The 22,878-nt window shown below is 39.8% G+C and overlaps 1 protein-coding gene across 1 annotated transcript in view; it reads right to left on the reverse strand.

Moving 5' to 3' along the window:
• DNAH6 (dynein axonemal heavy chain 6) overlaps positions 1-22,878 on the reverse strand; it is a 284,536-nt gene that overhangs the window by 257,065 nt on the left and 4,593 nt on the right. Inside the window, exons 2-3 of the mRNA XM_018054768.1 lie at positions 18,986-19,162; positions 12,778-13,040 (exon numbers count right to left, since the gene is read on the reverse strand). Of these exons, the coding sequence (XP_017910257.1) occupies positions 12,778-13,040; positions 18,986-19,162 (440 nt within the window). The remainder of the gene's footprint in view (positions 1-12,777; positions 13,041-18,985; positions 19,163-22,878) is intronic.

The following is a 22,878-nucleotide window of genomic DNA, read 5'->3' on the forward strand; positions in this document are numbered from 1 at the left end:
TAGAAAGGGTGATTCCCTAAAACTTCTTAAAATCTTGCTTACAGACACAAAGATATTTTCTGTAATTTTAGCTATAGCACTGAAATACTGGATATTATTTAAATGTTTATTAACAGACCAAGTGCAAAATATGACATGGCAAGAACAAAACCTCAAGTTGTTTCTGTGTTAAACTATGCAAAAACTGTAGTTATGTATGTTATACAATAATTCTAAAGATTACTATAAAAAATTCAGACAGGAACCCTCCAGTGAAAATCAACTGTTTCCCATTTCTATTTTTCTCTTCCAGTCCTTAGCTCTGCATTTTGAACCTGAGTTCATGATCTTTAGCACAGCCTTCAGGTCACATGTAAAATACCTGAAATTATACTTAATCAAATTTATGTACATATGCATGATAAGTTTTTTAAGGGATTGGAACAAAATTCTCATATGCTTTGTGTTTGTTAATCAAAAAATGATGAACCAGTGGCAAAAATGATTTTTTAGGTTTTAATTTCTATTTTTATTTTAATAACACTAAGAAAAATATTTAGAAATTAGGGCATACAGGGCCAGAATGAAAGTGAACTCAAAGCAAGAGCTCTTCAAGTGAGCACAAAAAGTAACTAAGGGGCTCGTGGGCTGTAGACTGGGAGAATCTCAAAAGTCTTTCCCCCAATTCAGTGCTGTAACAGAGGAATTTCAACTTGCTTAGCTCCTACCTAACAGCACTGTCGGAGAAGGCAATGGCACCCCACTCCAGTACTCTTGCCTGGAAAATCCCATGGACAGAGGAGCCTGGTGGGCTGCAGTCCATGGGGTTGCAAAGAGTTGGACACGACTGAGCAACTTCCCTTTCACTTTTCACTTTCATGCATTGGAGAAGGAAATGGCAACCCACTCCAGTATTCTTGCCTGGAGAATCCCAGGGACGGGGGAGCCTGGTGGGCTGCCGTCTATGGGGTCACACAGAGTCGGACACGACTCAAGTGACTTAGCAGCAACAGCACTGTCTGACTCTGTCTGTGTTCTAACTGACTCACAGCAGAAACATTTGGGGAAATGCCAGGTATTACATGTTGCTGTTAAGTTGTATAGAAAATGTTAAAATGTTTTTCCTTTTTGCTTTGTTAACAGCTTAACATATAATTAGGACATTCTTCAAGTGATTCTCTACAAAGTGGGAAATTTCAACTTGTCTCTGAAACTAATCAACCTTAGATGTTTCATTAACTTCAGTCATCCAACCAACCTAAAAGCAAGAAAAACAGTTCACTAATGGCCCTGGTGTGTGTGTGTTTAGAAAACTTACTCTGTGTGGGTCTATATGCTACTAAAGGCCCTTCGATTGATAGAAGATAGCAGGCATGGTCCATGACAATGAACTTTAACTTATTGGTTCTCAGTGCCACAAAGAGATCCTTTTTATTTACATTTTCCTATCTATTCAAGATTCTCATTCTGAAACCCCTAAGCCTTTTCCTCCACTCTACATCTCTGCTCCTCATAGGACAAACAAACACATGAGAGTCTTTTTAAAATTTGGATCATCAGCATAAAAATCACCTGGGGTGCTTAAGAATCCAGGTTTCTGGGTCCAACACAGAACCAGAATCTTTATGTATAGAACTTGAGAGTCTAGCTTAGCAAATTTCCTGTGTGATTCTGACACACAATAATGTTTGTAAACACTGAATTCTATTTGAAAGCAAATCAACAACAACAAAACCATGGTGGTGACATGATGAGCTCTCTTTTGTACCTTCACTTGAAAGTCTTATCCCAGAACTTCCCTAGTGGTCCAGTGGCTAAGACAACATGCTCCCAGCGCTGGGGGCCTAGGTTGGATACCTGGTCATGGAACTAGATCCCACATGCCACAACTAAGAGTTCGCATGCTGCAACTCAAGATCCCATGTGCTCCAACTAAGACCTGGTGCAGCTAAATAAACAGTAAATTAAAATAAATATTTTTTAAAAGAAAAACTTCACTGTACCTTCACTGTGTTTTATCCCCTTGAGTTCATTTTTCATGCTTTCCTCCAAAGAGAGATGGAGAGGTTTCATCAGCTTTTTCTACCTCTCCTTGTATTTGAATACTTTTTCTCTGCATTTAAAAATGTATAGAACTTCACTTTAACTTGTAGAAAGCTTTCCTTTATCTTCCTTTTTTTCTTGACCCTGTTGCCCATTTAACTTAAAATCCCATGTCATCTTCCTTCTCTTAAACTTCCTGTATAATGGTTGTATCCACCCCATCCATTCCTTCTTGATATTCAGCTGCTAAGTCACGTCTGACTCATGGCAACCCCACGGACTGCAGCACATCAGGCTTCCCTGTCCATCACTCTCTCCTGGAGTTTGCTCAAATTCATGTCCATTGAGTTGGTGATGCCATTCAACCATCTCATCCGCTGTCGTCCCCTTTTCCCCTTGCCCTCAATCTTTTCCATCACCAGGGTCTTTTCCAATGAGTGGCACTTTTTATCAGGTGGCCAAAGTACTGGAGCTTCAGCTTCAACATCAGTCCTTCCAATGAATATTCAGTGTTGATTTCCTTTAGGATGGACTGGTTGGATCTCTTGCAGACCAAGGAACTCTCAAGAGTCTTCTCCAACACCACAGTTCGAAAGCATCAATTCTTTGACATTCAGCCTTCTTTATGGTCCAACTCTTACGTCTGTACATGACTACCAGAGAAACCATAGCTTAGACTATATGGATCTTTGTTGGCCAAGTGATGTCTCTGCTTCTGAATATGCTGTCTAGGTTTGTCATAGCTTTCCTTCTTAAAGTTTCTGAAAGCTAGTCTTTTTCCTCACTACTCTAATACAGTGATTCTCTTGAGGATCAGCAGGAATTTCCTTTAAGCCCAACCCATTTGGTAGGCAGAAGGGACAGCAGGGTCAAAGAAAGCTTTGCAAAAGGTAAAGAAGCATATGCACAGTTCTCTGGAATCCTATTCTGCTTAGACTCTCTAGTTTGCTCCCGAGAGGCTGAACCCTAAATATACTCCTGGACTGCTGTGTTTTACTCCTCACATTGTAAACCTTGGCATTCATCTGTTCCAGGAATTGATCCTCTACTCCGAAGTGAGGGCTGCCTATTCAGCACTTCTTGGCATTCAGAATTCAGCCTCAAACTTCAACAGCTTCCTTTGTTTTTGTTTTTATTTATTTATTTTTTGACTTTGTGTGGCTTGCAGGATAGTTCCCTGACCCGGGACTGAACCCGTGCCTTCAGCAGTGAAAGTGCAGGTCCTAACCACTGGATCACCAGGGAATGCCCTCAGCTGTCTCCTTTGGATATTTGTTTCATCAAGGCCTTTCTTTGAGAAAATAACCAGGAAAATTAGTCTTCCTTTAAGACCTCAAAAAAGAACTTAACTTTTTTAATTGCTGTGCTCTAAAATTCCTACTTTGCTGATAAATGACTTTATGACCCAATTAACTTAAACAGAGATCCTTGGACAGTTAATCAGGCTGAGAAGAATGTCTTGAATAAAATTATACTTAACTGTGTTTAACTGGAAAAAAAAAAAGATGCTTGCTGTCTTTTCTTGCTGTTCAATGTAGAATCATGGAATCCCTTATCAAATTTTTTTGTGATAGAGTCTCTATCCATCTGAAATGAAACTTAGACTCAAGGCTTCTATGAATGTCCAAAAGAATGTGTCATGTTAAAAGACTTGTATGGCCTATTGTGGGAGGTCATCCACTGTCCCGTTATTCTTAATTTCAGATAAATGAAATCTACTATGGTTCTAAAAAGCATTAATTTCCTCTCTTGATTTTTCTAAAACAATCTCAATGTGATTTGATATTTCAAATAGCATCTTTATCTGTTGTTAGTGATAGAACATGCGTCCGTCCATCTTTAAACAGATGCACTAGACTAAGATTGCAAAAGTATGAGCCTTCTGATCGAGAATTCTGAACACCCTCCTACTGCTCATGTCATTAAATCCAAATTATTCTGCTGGGTGTCGTGACACTCTTCTGTCCATGTTAGTTCCTTCTCTGTCCACACAATTGCCCTTTTTAATTAGGCTGGTCTCTCAATCATCTGAGGCTTAAGATGGTCGTCTCAGCACATCTTAGACTGTGCTAGAACGCATGTGCCTGTCTTTGTCCACCTGTTCCCTTTGCCCCTCTTGATTTCTACAAACAAGTGAGTAATTCCTTACCTGCTTTTAGGTGCTGGGGTGAATTAGATGAGTCAAACCTAAGTTGTCTCATTATTACACAGTTTTAATCACAGTTTATTACATAATTTTATGATTTGAACATGTTTATTGGACAAAGGTAAACAAGCTAGAGCCTGTAAAGAAATTAGCTATTTCCTGAGTTTTGCATTTGTAAACCTCAATCTGTTTGATGATGGTCAGTATCATGATTCAGTATGCATTTAGATCTAACTTTAACTGGAGAAGAGTAATGGCTTGCTTTGCTTCTGGTTTGATTAACCAGAAATGGTAAAAATAACTGATAAGGAACTCCTAGAATACTAGACTAAAGCATAACTTCCAAGTTTCTTCAATAATACAGTGCTCTACGGTCAGTGGTTTTCAAAGTATGGTCCTTGGAACAGCAGCATCAACATTATGTGGGAATTGCAAATTCTCAGGCCTCCTCCAGACCAACTGAATCAGAAACTGGGGATGGTTAACAATCTACATTTTAGCAAACCCTTTAGGGCCTGCTGGAGAACCACTGTTCTAGCCCCATGGCCTACAACTGTGATTGAATACTGGGATCATCTCATGAGTTTTAAAGAAACGCTGTTGCTTGGGCTGCACAACACACCAATTAAATATAACTCTGGGGGTGGGTCTTGGATGATTCTAGAAGCCAAAGCTGAGAACCACTGCTCTAGGTTCTTCAGATTTTTGTATAAAATGAAATAATCATCCACTAAATTGTAACATTGCCAAAATGGTGTGTGTGTGTGTGTATGTGTGTGTGTGTGTGTGTGTGTGTACATCTGTGTGTGTGTTGAAAGGAAGACAGTCTGAAACTGGGATTTTTGATGATTCCAAGTGAAAATACTAAAGATCCGTGGTGTTTCCACTTGATTGAAATTTCTACATGGACTAGCCCAAGAAAGCTGTCAATGTGTTAGACAACCTGGGGAGGTTTCTGATAATGTGGCTTGAAATGATCTTTTCCTTATTATATAATATATGCCTCATTGTAGTGTTTTTTTTTTTTAATAGTTATGACTTCATGTAACTAGAAACACTTTCACTTGAGAAAGCTGATATTTATCTGCATATTGTTTTAGGCTATTAAACATGTAATTTAGACGAAAGGATAGAATAGCTTTAGTTTGAAATTTTAAAAGCTGTCTAAAAATTATTTTAACATAGCAGGCTTAGAAACTATCTGAAAACCAACTCAATCACTTAGAAAGTAATATGGCCTGAGCCCAGTATAGACTTTTATATAGTCCTAAGTCACATAACTACGTTTCATAGGATTCTAATCCCAACAGGTATCTCACAAGAATGGGTTCTTTGGTTATACAGGCTACAGTCCATAGGGTGCAAAGAATCAGACATAGCCGAAGTGATTTAGCATACACTCAGGCACCTAGAAGGCTGGGACAGGAACTACTTCTTGCCTTCTAAGCAGGATCAGGCTTTGTTTTTGCATGGGACTCCTTGCAGCAATCCAACAGCTACCCCAAGCTGTCCTTTCCCAAGGTGACAACTCAAATGCTAGGACATGAGATAAACAACGCGTCCACTCTGGCTTAAGAGGAGTCAATATTCCTTCCAATAAGTTTAAGCATAGATTTTAGGGTTCCTGCAGAGACTCGCCCAGAGAAGGAACCAGTGTACTATGGGAAGTACAAAGCTACGGCTCCCCACAGCTTATTTATAATTCATTTTTAGTTCCTCTCAATACAGATATAATTTAGAAGTCAGGGGTCATTTTTATCATAAGCAATGTTGCCTAGAAACAACTGATATACTACTTTGTATCAGGTTACCAGGGGAACAGAGCTTCAGAGTTAACCAAAGGTGAGATTCTCATGAGAAAAGTGAGATCCTCTAAAGCAATGCTTTCCACATTTGCATGTTCTAACACGTCTGAACAATGATAACATTTTATAAGGCACACTGGGGGAAGACTTAATTATAATTTCTTTGTACTATAATAAGAAAAATAAAATATGAAATATTCAGGGAAATATTCAATATTGAATTTTATGAAAAGTCCAGATAAAGTCTTAGCTCATAAACAACTGCACCTGTGACCATAGCTTTTTTGAAGTAGATACTGCATTTTTAATCAAGACATGATGGGTAGTTGGTTCAAATTCTTAAAAATCACCACTGCTAAGGAATACTGCTTATAGAAATGTGAGATAGCAAGTGGCAGGTGATGATTTATTGCTCTGTCTCCAATGAATAGAAACTCCCTTCTCCACTGATCAGAATTTGGATCACCTGTTCTTTTGAAATTATGTGCCAAAGCTACCTGCTGCTGCTGCTGCTGCTAAGTCGCTTCAGTCGTGTCCGACTCTGTGAGACCCCATAGACGGCAGCCCACCAGGCTCCCCCGTCCCTGGGATTCTCCAGGCAAGAACACTGGAGTGGGTTGCCATTTCCTTCTCCAGTGCATGAAAGTGAAAAGTAAAAGTGAAGCTGCTCAGTCGTGTCCGACTCTTCGCGACCCTATGGACTGCAGCCTACCAGGCTCCTGTGTCCATGGGATTTTCCAGGGAAGAGTACTGGAGTGAGGTGCCATCGCCTTCTCTGGCCAAAGGTACCATCATTCTTTAATTCTAACAGCTTTTTCTTTTCTTTCTTTGATGATTGCCATTTTGAAATTTCTTATTACAAAATGACTTAAAACCCAGTCAAGCATTTCCACATGAAGTATTTCAAAAACAATGGTGAAGCTTTCGCTCAGACATAGATGTTACTCTGTTTGACTTCATAACTTTTACTTAAGTTTAAATTCTTAATGACTTAAAAAAATCACTAGAGAGCCATTTGAAATTTTACCTTTCCAAAGTTGAATTTTTGCTGTGAATTCCTAATCTTTGCCAGTATGTGTTAATATGTTTTCAGGAACCTTTAATAATTTTTTATAAAGTTCATTCAGGCACTCAAATGTCAGTTAAGTAACCCAGCTGTGAAACTAAAAACTGACTTTTACTAAATCCATAAAGTTGAATCATTTGCAAAATATGTTCCAATTTTTAACAAAATTCTGCCTTGGGATCACCTATGCACTTAAGTCTGAAACAACAAATAATGGTACTCTGTTTCTATGTCTTTGTAAAAGGTATAAAAACAAAAGGTCAGGTGGTGACTTGGATTTTATTACAGTTACAATTTTGATAATATTATTTAATTTGGAATTCATAACTGCAGAGAAACATTTACAGATGGGAGTTCCTTTGTGAATAAAATAATGTGTTATGTATCTTAATCTCAGAATTATCAGAATAAACTCTACATGGAAAATGTATTTTAAAGAAGTATTTCCATAATATCTCATTTTCTTTGGATATTTCGACACCAGTAACTTTCCTCCCTAAGAAAAAACTTCTTCCAAATATTTCATTACAGGGATTGTAGAGTTGTTATCTAGCAGTTATTAACATCTGCACAGTCATCAATATGCAGTAAAATTTTAATAATGTCCTCGGCTGTGGTCATCTCTGTTATGTAACATGTGGAGCTAATGGTATTACTGATTGATTTCCTTTGCTTTTCTGGTTCCAAATTGAATAAATAATTTCCACACAGACTGGTAAAATTGCAATTCCACAAAAGAAAGTCTTTCTTACATTAGATATTAACTTTGTAATTTTTTTTTTTTTGGCTTCACAAAGTGGCATGCAGGAATCTTAGTTCCTAGACCAGAGACTGAACCTGTACCTCCTGCAGTGGAAGCAGAGGTCATAACCAGTGGACTGCCAGGGAAGTCCCTGAAATTTGAATTCTTGCACTCCTAGCTTCTTGAGCTTCTTGATAGATGGTAATCTAAAAATGGAATCTGGTTTCGCATTTTGTTCTTGCGCATGCCTTTGAAAGTTCAAACCCTTTAGGGGCAGGGTGGATATCTTTCAGTAAGGTGTTGATACAGCTTTCTCAGTGCTACTGATTCAATTGATAACATTTTCATACTAATGAGATATTTTTTAAAAAGGACAGGAAAATTACTGTGGTTCATAAATCCAATTTGAGTTGTCCTAATTATGTTGCCTAATTACTAATCTTTTCTCTTTTGAACACTGTGTTTATCTTATTTAATTTATTCCATTTCCTCTCTGAGCATGACTTTGTACAGGTGTCTCAGTAATGGTATGACATATCTTTTTTTTGGTTTTTTTTTTTTTTTTTTTTGCTATGAGAGTACAACTTCCAGTGATTCCTAGTTGGTATCTCAGTTCCACCTCTCTTCATCAATTTTCTATTGAGAAGAAAGCATTATTTTGCATTTGTTCTGGATAAATTCAATAGGTTTATCTGAGAACAGATTATTGTGCTAGATTTGGAAATTATAGAAAATGTTTCCATGCCTTCCATTATTCTTTGAAGCAAATTCTCAGTCTCAAGGGGGTCTCATGGACTCCTAAGAGTTTCATTTTGAGAGGCAGTAGAGCAGAGAAATTAAGAGTATACATTCCAAAGTCAGCCAGACTGTCATTTACTTATTGTACAATCTGGGAAGTCCCACCAAGGCAATATACCAACATATTTACAAAAGCTTATTCTTGACAAAATTGTTATGCCTAACATATTCTACTAGGTTGATTCTTTAGAATAAACTTGACAAATATAACTATTTTTCTCACTTAAAGGGACTGTGGTAGAAATTAATGTTGTAGAACCACACACTTAATGTATTTTACTAAACTTAAAAATTATGTGAAGATATTATATTTTATCATATTACTTTTAAAAGGCAGTTGATATAACATGTCCTTATCTCATTGATCCAGTAGTTACTACTTTTAACTTCCAATTTAGCTGCTTTCTACTACATAGCATCCAAATAATCATCCTTACTCATAAGGTTGATAATATTTGGAGTTCAGGCTGGGAGGAAAATTTAACATCCAACCTGAAACATGACAAAATGACAAACTGTGATTAGAACAATATCTTCTTAAATGAGTCCAGAAAAGTATAAAGCATCAATTCAATTCTTTAGTAAAAGTTCATTAGCCCAGAAAGGCAATTAATTTCCTGAATCACATTTAAAAAACTGTTTCCATGTTCATCTTCAATACTTCATCTTCTGCTAGTAAACAGATAAGAATCAATTTTATGTTTGGCAAAATCTGATCTGACTCCTCTCATAATGGGGAATCAATCACAAATGGCACTCCTTGATGTCTGGATTATTGGATATTTTTTTAAAAAGAGGAAATTGTGTCTCTTCTGGTGAGCTGATCTCTGGCTGTGACCCTCCCGGTGGATGTCAACCATCCAGAAACCCAAGAAGTCTTGGTTAGCAACGAAGTCTGCAATCTTGAGAAAGAAGAATGGAACTGGAGGAATCAACCTGCCTGATTTCAGGCTCTACTACAAAGCCACAGTCATCAAGACAGTATGGTACTGGCACAAAGAGAAATATAGATCAATGGAACAAAATAAAAAGCCCAGAGATAAATCCACACACCTATGGACACCTTATCTTCAACAAAGGAGGCAAGAATATACAATGGAGAAAAGACAATCTCTTTAACAAGTGGTGCTGGGAAAACTGGTCAGCCACTTGTAAAAGAATGAAACTAGAACACTTTCTAACACCATACACAAAAATAAACTCAAAATGGATTAAAGATCTAAACGTAAGACCAGAAACTACTAAACTCCTAGAGGAAAACATAGGCAAAACACTCTCTGACATAAAACACAGCAGGATCCTCTATGACCCACCTTCCAGAATACTGGAAATAAGAGCAAAAATAAATAAATGGGACCTAATTAAAATTAAAAGCTTCTGCACAACAAAGGAAACTATAAGCAAGGTGAAAAGACAGCCTTCAGAATGGGAGAAAATAATAGCAAATGAAGCAATTGACAAACAACTAATCTCAAAAATGTACAAGCAACTCCTGCAGCTCAATTCCAGAAAAATAAAAGACCCAATCAAAAAGTGGGCCAAAGAACTAAACAGACATTTCTCCAAAGAAGATATACAGATGGCTAACAAACACATGAAAAGATGCTCAACATCACTCATTATTAGAGAAATGCAAGTCAAAACCACAATGAGGTACCATTTCATGCCAGTCACAATGGCTGCTATCCCAAAGTCTATAAGCAATAAATGCTGGAGAGGGTGTGGAGAAAAGGGAACTCTCTTACATTGTTGATGAGAATGCAAACTAGTACAGCCACAAGAGAACAGTGTGGGATTCCTTAAAAAACTGGAAATAGAACTTCCATACGACCCAGCAATCCCACTGCTGGGCATACACACCAAGGAAACCAGAATTGAAAGAGACACGTGTACCCCAATGTTCATCACGGCACTGTTCATAATAGCCAGGATATGGAAGCAACCTAGACGTCCATCAGCAGACGAATGAATAAGAAAGCTGTCATACATATACACAATGGAATATTACTCAGCCATTAAGAAGAATATATTTGAATCAGTTCTAATGAGGTGGATGAAACTGGAGCCTATTATACAGAGTGAAGTAAGCGAGAAAGAAAAACACCAATACAGTATACTAATGCATATTATGGAATTTAGAAAGATGGTAATGATAACCCTGTATGAGAGACAGCAAAAGAGACACAGATGTGTAGAGTGGACTTTTGGACTCTGAGGGAGAGGGAGAGGGTGGGATGATTTGGGAGAATGGCATTGAAACATGTATACTATCATGTAAGTAACGAATCGCCAGTCTATGTTTGATGCAGGATACAGGATGCTTGGGGCTGGTGCACGGGGATGATCCAGAGAGATGATATGGGGTGGGAGGTGGGAGGGGGGTTCATGTTTGGGAACTCATGTACACTCGTGGCGAATTCATGTCAATGTATGGCAAAACCAATACAGTATTGTAAAGTAAAATAAAGTAAAAATTAAAATTTTTTTTTAAAAAGAGACACAGATGTATAGAACAGCCTTTTGGACTCTGTGGGAGAGGGCGAGGGTGAGATGATATGGGTGAATGGCATTGAAACATGTATATTATCATATGTGAAACGAATCGCCAGTCTAGGTTCGATGCATGATACAGGGTGCTCAGGGCTGGTGCACTGGGATGACCTAGAAGGATGGAATGGGGAGGGAGGTGGGAGGGGGGTTTAGGATGGGGAACACATGTACACTCATGGTGGATGCAAGTCAATGTATGGCAAAACCAATACAATATTGTAAAGTAAAATAAATAATAAATAAACAGAAAAAAAGAGGAAACTATGAAAACATTTCACATATTACTCAAGAAGTATTTGTAAAAATTAACAAATGAACTGTTTTTTTCTGAGTCACTGTTTAAGATTCATAACCTCTTCTCCAAAAACTTACAAAAAACTAGAAAAAAAACAGTAAGGTACTGGCGGAATAACAACACTATTAAAGGGATTTTTTTTAACATGAAATGGCTTTATATTCCATTGTATGTTAATTCTGCCATCTTAAAAAAACAAGTATGCCTCTTGTTTTAAGAAAGGCACATGTATACATATAGCTGATTCATGCTGCTGTATAGCAGAAACTGGAACAACATTGGTGGGGAAACTAAGATCCCATACGTCATGGGGTGTGGCCAAAAAAAACCCCAAAACAAACAAACAAAAAACCTCTAAACAGCAAAAAAAGAAACTACAGTGCTGAGTAAGGAAGAAAACTCCTAAAAGAAATTTTTATCTTCCTGTTCAGCAGAGACTGGGGAAGGCAGCTCAAAGAATTTGGTGGCAAAGCTCAACTACAATCACCTTCAAGGAAAGACCATCTCAACAACTGTATTCATTCCAACTAAACAACCATGGGCTTCCCAGGTGGTGCTAGTGGTAAAGAACCTGCCTTCCCATGCAGGAGACATAAGAGATGTGGGTTCGATCCCTAGGTGGGAAGATCCCCTGGACGAGGGCATCGCAACCCACTCCAGTATTCCTGCCTGTAGAATCCCATGGACAGAGGAGCCTGGAGGGCTACAGTGTATAGGGCCGCAAAGAATCAGACACGACTGAAGTGACTTAGCACACGCATGCAAACAACCATAGAGGAAGGCTGGCATCACCGTTAAGTCCTATATGCCTCTTGTGCTCAACTTTAAATCAGTCCAGAGACTCACATTTGGGTGACTCTTCAAATTATTTCAACAACAAATGTGTGTTTAGTAACAATAGAGAGTATATGTGAGTGTGTGTGTACTATTAATCTATATAAATACCTGAAATTATCATTCATTTTACTTTAAAAAACTTTATTTCTACTCTATTAAGGAAAGCTGAAATGACAAGTAAAAAAAAATCACGTATCATCCATTTTTTAATGCATGCCCTCTTCTTTTCTCAGTAATCACAAAATATCAAAATTGTTTGTAATACTGATTAAAGAAAATGGTATTATATTAATATAACATATAAGAAGCACAGCAGTATACCACTCCATAAAGTCTATAAGATAAATGGGCAAAATAAGTAAAACTGTTGTGATTAAGATTCATTTGTCATTGGATGATAACCAAAATTATAATTTATCCTGTAAATCATTAATACCCAATTGATTATGGATAACACTTGCAACCTTATTTGTAATTTTTACTGCTAAATAAATTGCTTCATAAAAGAGAACTCACTTCAGATTATATGTATCGTATTCAATGGAAGATCTTGGCACTGCAGAGATCATATAAAGAAATCCGATGTGTTCGTTTTCACGGATTATTTTAGCGATCTGCAAGGGATCTCCAATGTTGGCTTTAATGACTTCTTCTCGGTCATGGAAATAGTACTTAGGGTAAGTTAAGGAACTAGCCTCGTAGAGGCCTCTTCTTCCAATGCTGGTACGTGACAGTTTAGCAGGAGAGGGAGACAACGAGTCAGCAGAGGGCCTCTGGGTCTAAACAAAGCCAATTTTTCAAAAAGTGAGTTTTTTATACATAGTATGAAGGTAAATATGTCAATCCCAATCTCCCAGTTTATCCCACTTCCCTCTTCATCTCTCGGTGTCCATACATTTGTTCTCTTATATCTGTGTTTCTGTTTCTGCTTTGCAACCATATTCCAATAAAAATTAACTTAAGAAATAGGGGCTTCCCTGGTGGCTCAGGCGTAAAGAAACTGCCTGCCAACGCAGGAGACATGGGTGGGGTTCGGTACCTGGTCCAGGAAGATTCCACACTGTAGCGGAGCAAAGAACCTTGATAGACACAACTATTGGGCCTGCGCTCTAGAGCCCAGGAACCGCAACTACTGAGCCCATGTGCCCCAACCACCGAAGCCAGCACACCCTAGCGCCTGTGCTCCACAGCAAGAAGCCACAGCAAGAAAGAGTAGCCCCTGCTTGCCACAACTAGAGAAAAGCCCGAGTGGCAACGGAGACCCAGTACAGCCAATAAGTAAATAAACAAAATTATTTTAAAAATAAAATTAAAAAATAAAACCCAAGTAAAAAACATGAGCTTTGGGGGTGGGGTGGGGTGGGGTGGGGGGAACTATATATATATATGACAACTATTAACCTCCAGGATTAATTACCACACTGCCTATGTCTAGGGCTTAAAGGCAAGCATTTTTTAACTGAAAATTTTCTAATTATCATTTGGCAGTGATAGATCCCTGTCAGTACCCCTACCCAGATATCTGTCCTCCTCTCACAAACCGCCCCCGCGACGACTCGCATTGCCTTCTCCCCTTCCCTTTTCAGTGTTTCTCACATCAAAATGCTCCCAACTTCCTGGTATTCATGGGAGCCCAGCACTCCACCTTCGGAGAAGGCGATGGCACCCCACTTCAGTGTTTTTGCCTGAAGAATCCCAGGGACGGGGGAGCCTGGTGGGCTGCCGTCTATGGGGTCACACAGAGTCGGACACGACTGAAGCGACTTAGCAGCAGCAGCAGCAGCAGCAGCACTCTCCTTGCTCAGCTGCTCTGCGTCTCCCCTGACCATGGCCTTTCCCTTCAACATCCTCTTCCTTCTGACGACCATGATGTTTTCCTGTGAGTAACATCTTGGACCACTGTCATCACAACTCATGATAAACTATTTTTTAGTGACTGTGAAGGGTTGGGTACATTGGGAATCAATATGCCATAGCCTTAGAGAAGGAGATATATAGCTAACTTACAGTTGCTTTTCTGGAGTCAGTGCTTCTCACAGGTCAGTGTGCAGGAGAATTTCCCCAGGGCTTTCTGTTCAAATGGAGATTTGCCAGCCGGTGGCGGGGCGGGGCGGCGGGTGTGGGGTGGGGTGGGGGGGCGGTCAGGGGGGGGCGGGGGGGGGGGGGGGGGGGGCGGCGGGGGGCGGGGGCCAGAGCCTGAGATTCTGCATTTCTCACTTGCTCCCAAGAAATGCCATGCTGCTGGTCCTTGACCACAAGTGGAGCCCCAAGGCCAAGCCCCAGCAAATTCACATACTTGAGTGCCTGCATAACGCTCAATTATGTCTGACTCTGCAACACCATGGACGGTAGCCCACAAGACTCATACTGTTGAGCTTTGCTCCAATTCCTGGGTCCCACTGTCTGCCCTCAGTTCCACCCCCGCCCCTTTGCTCCTGCCCCTTTGGGACAGCGTCACAAATCCTCTCTTCCTGAGGAGGAGGTTGATGACTGTGTTTGAGGGAATGTGACATCAACTTATTTAACCCATATGCAGAGTACATCATGAGCAACGCTGGGCTGGAAGAAACACAAGCTGGAATCAAGATTGCCGGGAGAAATATCAATCACCTCAGACATGCAGATGACACCACCCTTATGGCAGAAAGTGAAGAGGAACTAAAAAGCCTCTTGATGAAAGTGAAAGTAGAGAGTGAAAAAGTTGGCCTAAAGGTCAACATTCAGAAAACGAAGATCATCGCATCCGGTCCCATCACTTCATGGGAAATAGATGGGGAAACAGTGGAAACGGTGTCAGACTTTATTTTGGGGGCTCCAAAATCACTGCAGATGGTGATTGCAGCCATGAAATTAAAAGACGCTTACTCCTTGGAAGAAAAGTTATGACCAACCTAGATAGTATATTCAAAAGCAGAGACGTTACTTTGCCGACTAAGGTCTGTCTAGTCAAGGCTATGGTTTTTCCTGTGGTCATGTATGAATGTGAGAGTTGGACTGTGAAGAAGGCTGAGCGCCGAAGAATTGATGCTTTTGAACTGCGCTGTTGGAGAAGACTCTTGAGAGTCCCTTGGACTGCAAGGAGATCCAACCAGTCCATTCTGAAGGAGATCAGCCCTGGGATTTCTTTGGAAGGAATGATGCTAAAGCTGAAACTCCAGTACTTTGGCCACCTGATGCGAAGAGCTGATTCATTGGAAAAGACTTTGATGCTGGGAGGGATTGGGGGTGGAGGAGAAGGGGACGACAGAGGATGAGATGGCTGGATGGCATCACTGACTCGATGGACGTGAGTATGAGTGAACTCCGGGAGTTGGTGATGGACAGGGAGGCCTGGTGTGCTGCGATTCATGGAGTCGCAAAGAGTCGGACAGACTGAGCGACTGAACTGAACTGACATCAACTCCAACAGTCGCCCTTTGTCTCTCTGACAGGACTGACTGGCTTTAAGATAAAAGACTCACCACTGCAGACCCGCTTTGATGAACAATTGAGGTTCACATATAAATGACATTTTTATTGTCTATTAGCATAGTTAGTAGAAGCTGCCATTTGCACAGGAGAGTTACTACCATAAGCCCCCTGGGACAACCTCTCCAAAAGATGTGTATTCATAGAGGTCATTATTCCCCATCTCTGAGTAGGAGTTTCAGAAGAGAATTCTGGAAAGTTCAGAGCTAAAGGACATACTTCTTTGAACTCAAAAGATAAAACGTGCTTCTTTCACTTACTGACCAAGGATAGTAGCAAAGGCACTGTTTTCTTATGTAAGAGAAGAGACCAAACTGGATGCCAGAACCAGAGAAAACACACATTGCTTTGTCCTAATGTTTCAACGTGAGCTGCGATCAACTTTTTTTATGAGACAAGAGTGCTAATACTTTAACAGGAAATGTTTTCATTATATTCCTTAAAAAGTATACTGCATTCTAAGTGAAAGATTTCTTCAACAATAGGCCTACATAGTTACATTTTATTTCTAATTATGTAACTCAGTGTGAAGATGTCATTCAATTTAAACAGTCACCCAAGTTTGGATTTTGTAGGGGTTGGGGGAGGGAAATAAAATGTAGAACTATCTATCGTGCTCTTCTATGATGGATGCCCAGTCCAACTGATAATGTGCTCATGTGCTTAGTCGTGGCTGACTCTTTGTGATCCCGTGGACTGTAGCCTGCCAAGTTCCTCTGTCCATTGAATTTTCCAGGCAAGCATATTGGAGTGGGTTGCCATTTCCTTCTCCAACTGATAATCAATCTTCCTTAATTACCAGAAGCAAACCCTTTAACTTTCCTCCCTTCCTCCCTCCTTCCTTCCTTCTTTCCTGCCTTCCTCTCCCAGGAAATCCTCATTGTTACATATCCATTCTAAACTCATTCTGAGAAATCAATACCCAGAAAAATAAATATTTTTCAAAATAAATATCCTTCTTTTAAATGAAATATCCCCTTTTTTCCACATTTCCCTTCAAACTCTCTTTACTGAATTCTTCACTTAGTGGCAGTTACAATCAAACATAACCCGTGACGTATTCCTTTTCAGTTGCTTCCTTCATTCCAGATGTGCACAAAATCTCTTTTTAATTTTTTTAATTAAAAAAAGTTGTTTTTGGAGTTGATTTGGGGGGCTTCCATGGTGGCTCAGGGGTAAAGAATCTGCCTGCCAATGCAAGAGATGCAGGTTCAATCCCTGGGTTGGGAAGATCCCCTGGAGAAGGAAATGGCAACTCACTCCAGTATTCTCGCCTGGGAAATCCCATGGACAGGGGAGCCCGGCCAGCTACAGTCCGTGGGGTTGCAGAGTCAGACACAACTTAAGTGGCTAAGCATGCATGCACAGCTGATTTACAATGTTGTATTAACTTCTACTGGACAGCAAAGTGATTCAGTTATGCATATGTGTGTGCATGCTAGATCTCCTCAGCTGTATCCGACTCTTTGCGACCCTATGGAATATAGCCCGCCAGGCTCCTCTGTCCATGGGTTTCTCCAGGCAAGAATACTGGAGTGGGTTGCCATGACCTCCTCCAGTGGACCTTCCCCACCCAGGGATTGAACCTGAATCTCTTATATCTCATGCAGTGGAAGGCAGGTTCTTTATCACTAGTGCCATCAGGGAAGCCCTCAGTCAAACATATGTATATTCTTTTTCATATTCTTTCCCATTATGGTTTATCACAGGATATCGAATGTAGTTCATTCCCTGTGCTATACAGTAGGACCTTGCTTTTTATACTCCCTATATATAATAGTGTGCATAATCTCTCTCTTTTAAAAATTCAACCTACTTTATATCAAATGAATTAACAACCTTTCTCAGCCCCACTTAAAATATCTCATTTTCTCTAGTTTCCAGAAATCAAAGTTATACAATTTCATGTAAAGATTTCACTTGTCAATGCAAGAAATGCAAGAGATCTGGGTTTGATCCCTGAATCAGGAAGATCCTCTGGAGGAGGGAATGGCAACCCACTCCAGTATTCTTGCTTGGAGAATTCCATGGGCAGAAGAGCCTGGTGGGCTACAGTCCATGGGGTCACAAAGAGTCAGCGACTGAGCGACTGAACACACACACACACACACACACACACACACACACACACACACACGTTCATGCAGTTTATTATATGATATTCTCTCAGGATGATCTCAACCAAACCCGTGGGTGAGCCTTCTTCCAGCTGGCTTTCAAGTCCACAGTTGTCCCATCTTATCTGCCTTGCTAACTTTCCACTCATTCCTCTGAGTTCAGTGTAATTCCTTAGGATAGTTTTTCTTCCACCAATGGTCATTCTGGCCACCAGATATAAGCATCCATTCTGTTCAGTTTTCCATTATTTTGTTCTTTAACTGATCAGTGAGAGCTCTTATCACACATCTACTAGGCTTAAGTGTTTACTTGTCTATTTCTCACCTCCAGATTCTATAATTCTCAAGGACACACTTGTCCTCAACTCTTCATTCCTAGCGATCCAGCCTAAAGCCTGAAAGAGATAGCTAGCACTGAAAGATCCTCTCAGTAAAAAGCTCAGAGAATTCTTGGCTCTATTGGTATTTTTATTGCAGGTTTGTCCTCCATATTTTCTCCCATTTCTGTTTTTTGTTGTTCTTGTTAAATATCTACAGGTATTCATGTAAAGCCATGCTCTAGTGATTTTGCCCCAGACTTACTATTCACTTATTCCTTCCCCACTCTATAACTCTCATCAATTATAAAAGTTGTCTCTCTAGCTGATTCAGTTTCTATTTTATTGCCCTTCACCAAGGTCTTCAAAGCTTTGGGGGAATAATGATGAAAATTTCATAAAAGTTATAATAACATTCAAAACACTATTATATCTTCTTTTAACATGTCTTCTAGAGAACATCAGAAGACAGTGTACAGACTGAAAGTTTTCCTTTATGATTTTATCCTGTTCTTGCCTGGGAAACCCCATGGAGAGGAGAGCCTGGCTGGATACAGTCCTTGAGGTTGCAAAGAGTCAGATATGACTTAAGTGGCTGAACACACATGCACAGTTGACTTACAATGTTGTATTAACCTCTACTTGACAAATTTCCCTTAAACAGGAAGAACTGGGAGATATGTTGCCCAAATCCATTATATAACCTAATAGAAAAAGACTTTGCCACTATCATTATGAGTTAAAAGGTTAACTCATGATAACTCAGGTTACCAATGTAGGAACTAAAATTGAAAGAATCAATGAAGCACTTTAATACTATACCTGTTTTTTCTTTTTCACAGCCTCTCTATGCTCAAGAAACTGAACAAGAGATTTGGTAGAAGTTCTTTCTTCAGGACTTCTTGGAGATTTTAGGACACCAGAAGCGATTAACCGGTTTCGGTTCTGTTCATATATGTAATCAGGCATCTTATGATCTTGGTGGACTTTTAGTACTGGCTTTGGGAAATAAAGAGACATGTTAATCTCTTAAAAATTAATGTGAACTGGTCTTATTCTTAACTACCTTTGGGTTCTGGCCCTGTTAGAAATTGGTCACCTTCCAGGACTACTTCCTATCTAGGCCACAATCATTATAGCAGCTACCAGCAGCCTGTCCATGGCCTGCTGCATGAGTAAGCCTTTTCTACTTAGTTTCCATTAGTTCTGCCTTTTAAACACCAATGAATACTTCTAAGGGTGATGTTATGACAGAAAGAGTGCAAAAGCATGAAATGACATACTCACTAATTGTTCAGTACAAACCCCCTACCATTCACTACAACAGCTACTGTGGGAAGGATCATACATTCCTCCCACCTTACCAAAAGTCGCTGTTCACTTGCTATAGCCATAACTGGTTGAAGACCATCACAAAACCAGACAACCTGATTTTTTAAATGGGCAGAGAATCTGAATAGACTTATTTCCAAAGAGGAAGTACAGATGACCCACAGGCTCATGAATAGACGCTAAGTATCATTAATTGTTAGGACAGTGCAAATCCAAACCATAGTGAGATATCACCTCACACCTGTCAGAACGACGGTTGTCAAAGAGACAACAAATAACAAGTGTTGCTGAAATGAAGAGAAAAGGGGAAAACTGCTGGTGGGAATGTAAGCTGGTGCAGCCTCTATGGAAAACAGTATGGAGATTCTTTAAAAAATTCAAAAAAGAACTACCATATGACCCAGCAATTCTACTCCTGGGTATTTATCTGAAGAAATTAAAATAGTAATTCAAAAAGATATATGCACCCTATGTTCACTGAGGCTTTATTTACAATAGCCAGGATACGGAAGCAACCTAAGAACCCATCAATACATACACACACACACACACACCGTAGAGTATTTTACTCAGCCATTGAAAAGAGTAGAATTTTGCCATTTGCAGCAACATGGATGAACTTGAAGGGTATTATGCTAAGTGAGGAGAAGGCAATGGCAACCCACTCCAGTACTCTTGCCTGGAAAATCCCATGGACACAGGAGCCTGGTAGGCTGCAGTCCATGGGGTTGTGAAGAGTCGGACACGACTGAGCAACTTCACTTTCACTTTTCACTTTCATGCATTGGAGAAGGAAATGGCAACACACTCCAGTGTTCTTGCCTGGAGAATCCCAGGGATGAGGGATCCTGACGGGCTGCCGTCTATGGGGTCACACAGAGTCGGACACAACTGAAATGACTTAGCAGCAATGTTAAGTGAATTAAGTCAGACAGAAAGACAAATACTGCATGATATCACTTACCTGTGGAATCCAAAAATACAACAAACCAGTGAATATAACAAAAAAGAAGCAGACTCATAGATATAGAGAACTAGTAGTTATCAGTGGGGCTGAAGGGGCAACACAGCGGTTGGGGAGTGGGAGATATAAACTATTGGGTATAAGATAGGCTATAAGAATATATTTTACAAAATCAGAAATAGAGCCAATATTTTTTAATAATTGAAAATGGAGTGTAACCTTTAAAAATTGTGTATAAAATACAACAAAATTCCAGTTAAAAGATAAATAAGTACTATGGATGTAATGTGCAAGATGATAGGTGCAATACATATGAAAGTTGTTAAAAGAGTCCTAAGGGTTCTCATTATAAGAAAATTTTTTTTTCTTAAATTTCGTATCTATATGAAATGATGGCTCTTCACTAAACTTATCATGGTAAACATCTCATGATGTATGTAAGCCAAATCACTATGTTGTTGATGTCTAACTTATAGAGTACTTCATGTCTATTATATCTCAATAAAACTGGAAGAAAAAAAAAGAGAGGCAACCAGATTCTATATGCCAGTTTAGTCAAAGAACACTGCACTTGGTATGGAAGTATTCAGCCCCAGAAAATCAAACTCAAGACTCTAGACCTAAATACCAACAGTTGGAAATATAAGAACCGGAGAAATAGGTTAGCTACCATGGTGGGGATGCAATTAACAAAACTAGACTGTGGGACTATATAGAAAAATAACCGAATTTTATCTATAAAATATTTTTTCCCAGGAAAAAATAAAAGAGTTTATGGAGAACTTATAAATCAAGAGACTTAAGAGAAATATCAACCAGTTAGAAGAAAAATATCAACCAGTTAGTGCATAGATCTTATTTTGATCTAAATTTTAACAAGGACTTTGCAAACAAAATTATTATAAGACAATCAGGGAAATGTGAATTTTTTTAACAGTTTAAATTATTGTAACAGCTTTCCTGAGATATAATAGACATACATTAAGCTGTACTTTGGAGAAGGAAATGGCAACCCACTCCAGTATTCATGCCTGGAGAGTTCCATGGACAGAGGAGCCTGGCAGGTTACAGCCCATGGGGTTGCAAAAAGTCAGACACAACTGAGCAAGTAACACACTAACACACACACAAGCTGTACATATTTAAAGTGTCCAAACTGATGTGTTGACATAATTTGAAAGTCATATTATATATATATATATATATATATATTTATATTTATGTTCTAGTTTTTTCATAAGATGTTTTTGGCCAACCCAATTATTATATGAAACAGAACTCAAACATGAGCCTTCTCAGGTTCCTTTACAATACTCCTCCCTAGGTAAATACTGATCTGTTTTGCATCATTATACATTAATTTGCATTTTTCCAGACTTTTATGTAAATGCAATAAAATAGTATGTATTTTTTGCCCAACCATCTTTCAGTGTAATTAATTATGCTGAGATTCCTCTATGTTGTTTCATCCATAATTCATTTTTTTTAGGCTAAGTAGGAAATACCACAATTTATTCATTCATCTATTGATGGACATTGTGGTTGTTTCCACTTTGGGGCTTCTAAAAACAAAATGCTGGAGAGGGATCAAGATGGTGGAGTAGAAGGGCATAGAGCTCACCTCCCCAAAAACACATCAAAAATCCAGCTACAGGTGGAACGAGTCTCACAGAAAACCAGTTGGAAACTTGCAGAAGATCTACACAACCAAAGCTGCAAGAAAGATCTCCAGGTAAAGGGGTAGAAAGAGGAGGGGGTGGGAATGGCATGCTGGACAGAACTGGCACCCCTGGGAGGGATCCATAAAGGAGAGAAGTTCCAAGAGATTAGACCGTCACCCCGGGAAACCCCCTGGCCTGCTGGGAGGTCCACTAGGGCAGATAGAGGGCCTGGAGAAGGCTAATTCAAATTGGGAAGAGTGTGGGTGTGCTGACTTACTGTCAGGGCAGACAGAGACTACTGCTAGTCACTGCTGCCATACCACACTCCCCAGTTCCAAGTACATACCATACCAGGCTCACCAAGGCAAAGTGCCAAGTCTTGGACAGACACACCCTGGGAGAGGACTCCATCTACCTGTAGAGAGATAGGCTTGAAGGCCCAGCATGTGATCCTGATCAAACCTTGGATCCCTTTGCCTGCACACACAGGGCGGGAGCAGGTCTGGTCCTTGTGGACTTTGTCAGCGTGCACACTAAGTGGCGCCACAGAAACGCACAGCAGCTAGGCTCTGAGTCCCTGGTAGACATGCCAGAGGCAGGAATATACAGGTTTTGCTTATTTCTGGCAGCAGAACTCTGGCCCTGCCCGCTCTACACTGCAGTTTGGAGCTGGATCTGGGGAGGACAGTTCTGGGACAGGTCAGCAAACAGGCAGCCCAGGTCCCAGGTGGCAGCAAAACCACTTAGATTCCTGCAGC

Source organism: Capra hircus, chromosome 11 (assembly GCF_001704415.2).
Source record: "Capra hircus breed San Clemente chromosome 11, ASM170441v1, whole genome shotgun sequence".
Lineage (NCBI taxonomy): Eukaryota > Metazoa > Chordata > Mammalia > Artiodactyla > Bovidae > Capra > Capra hircus.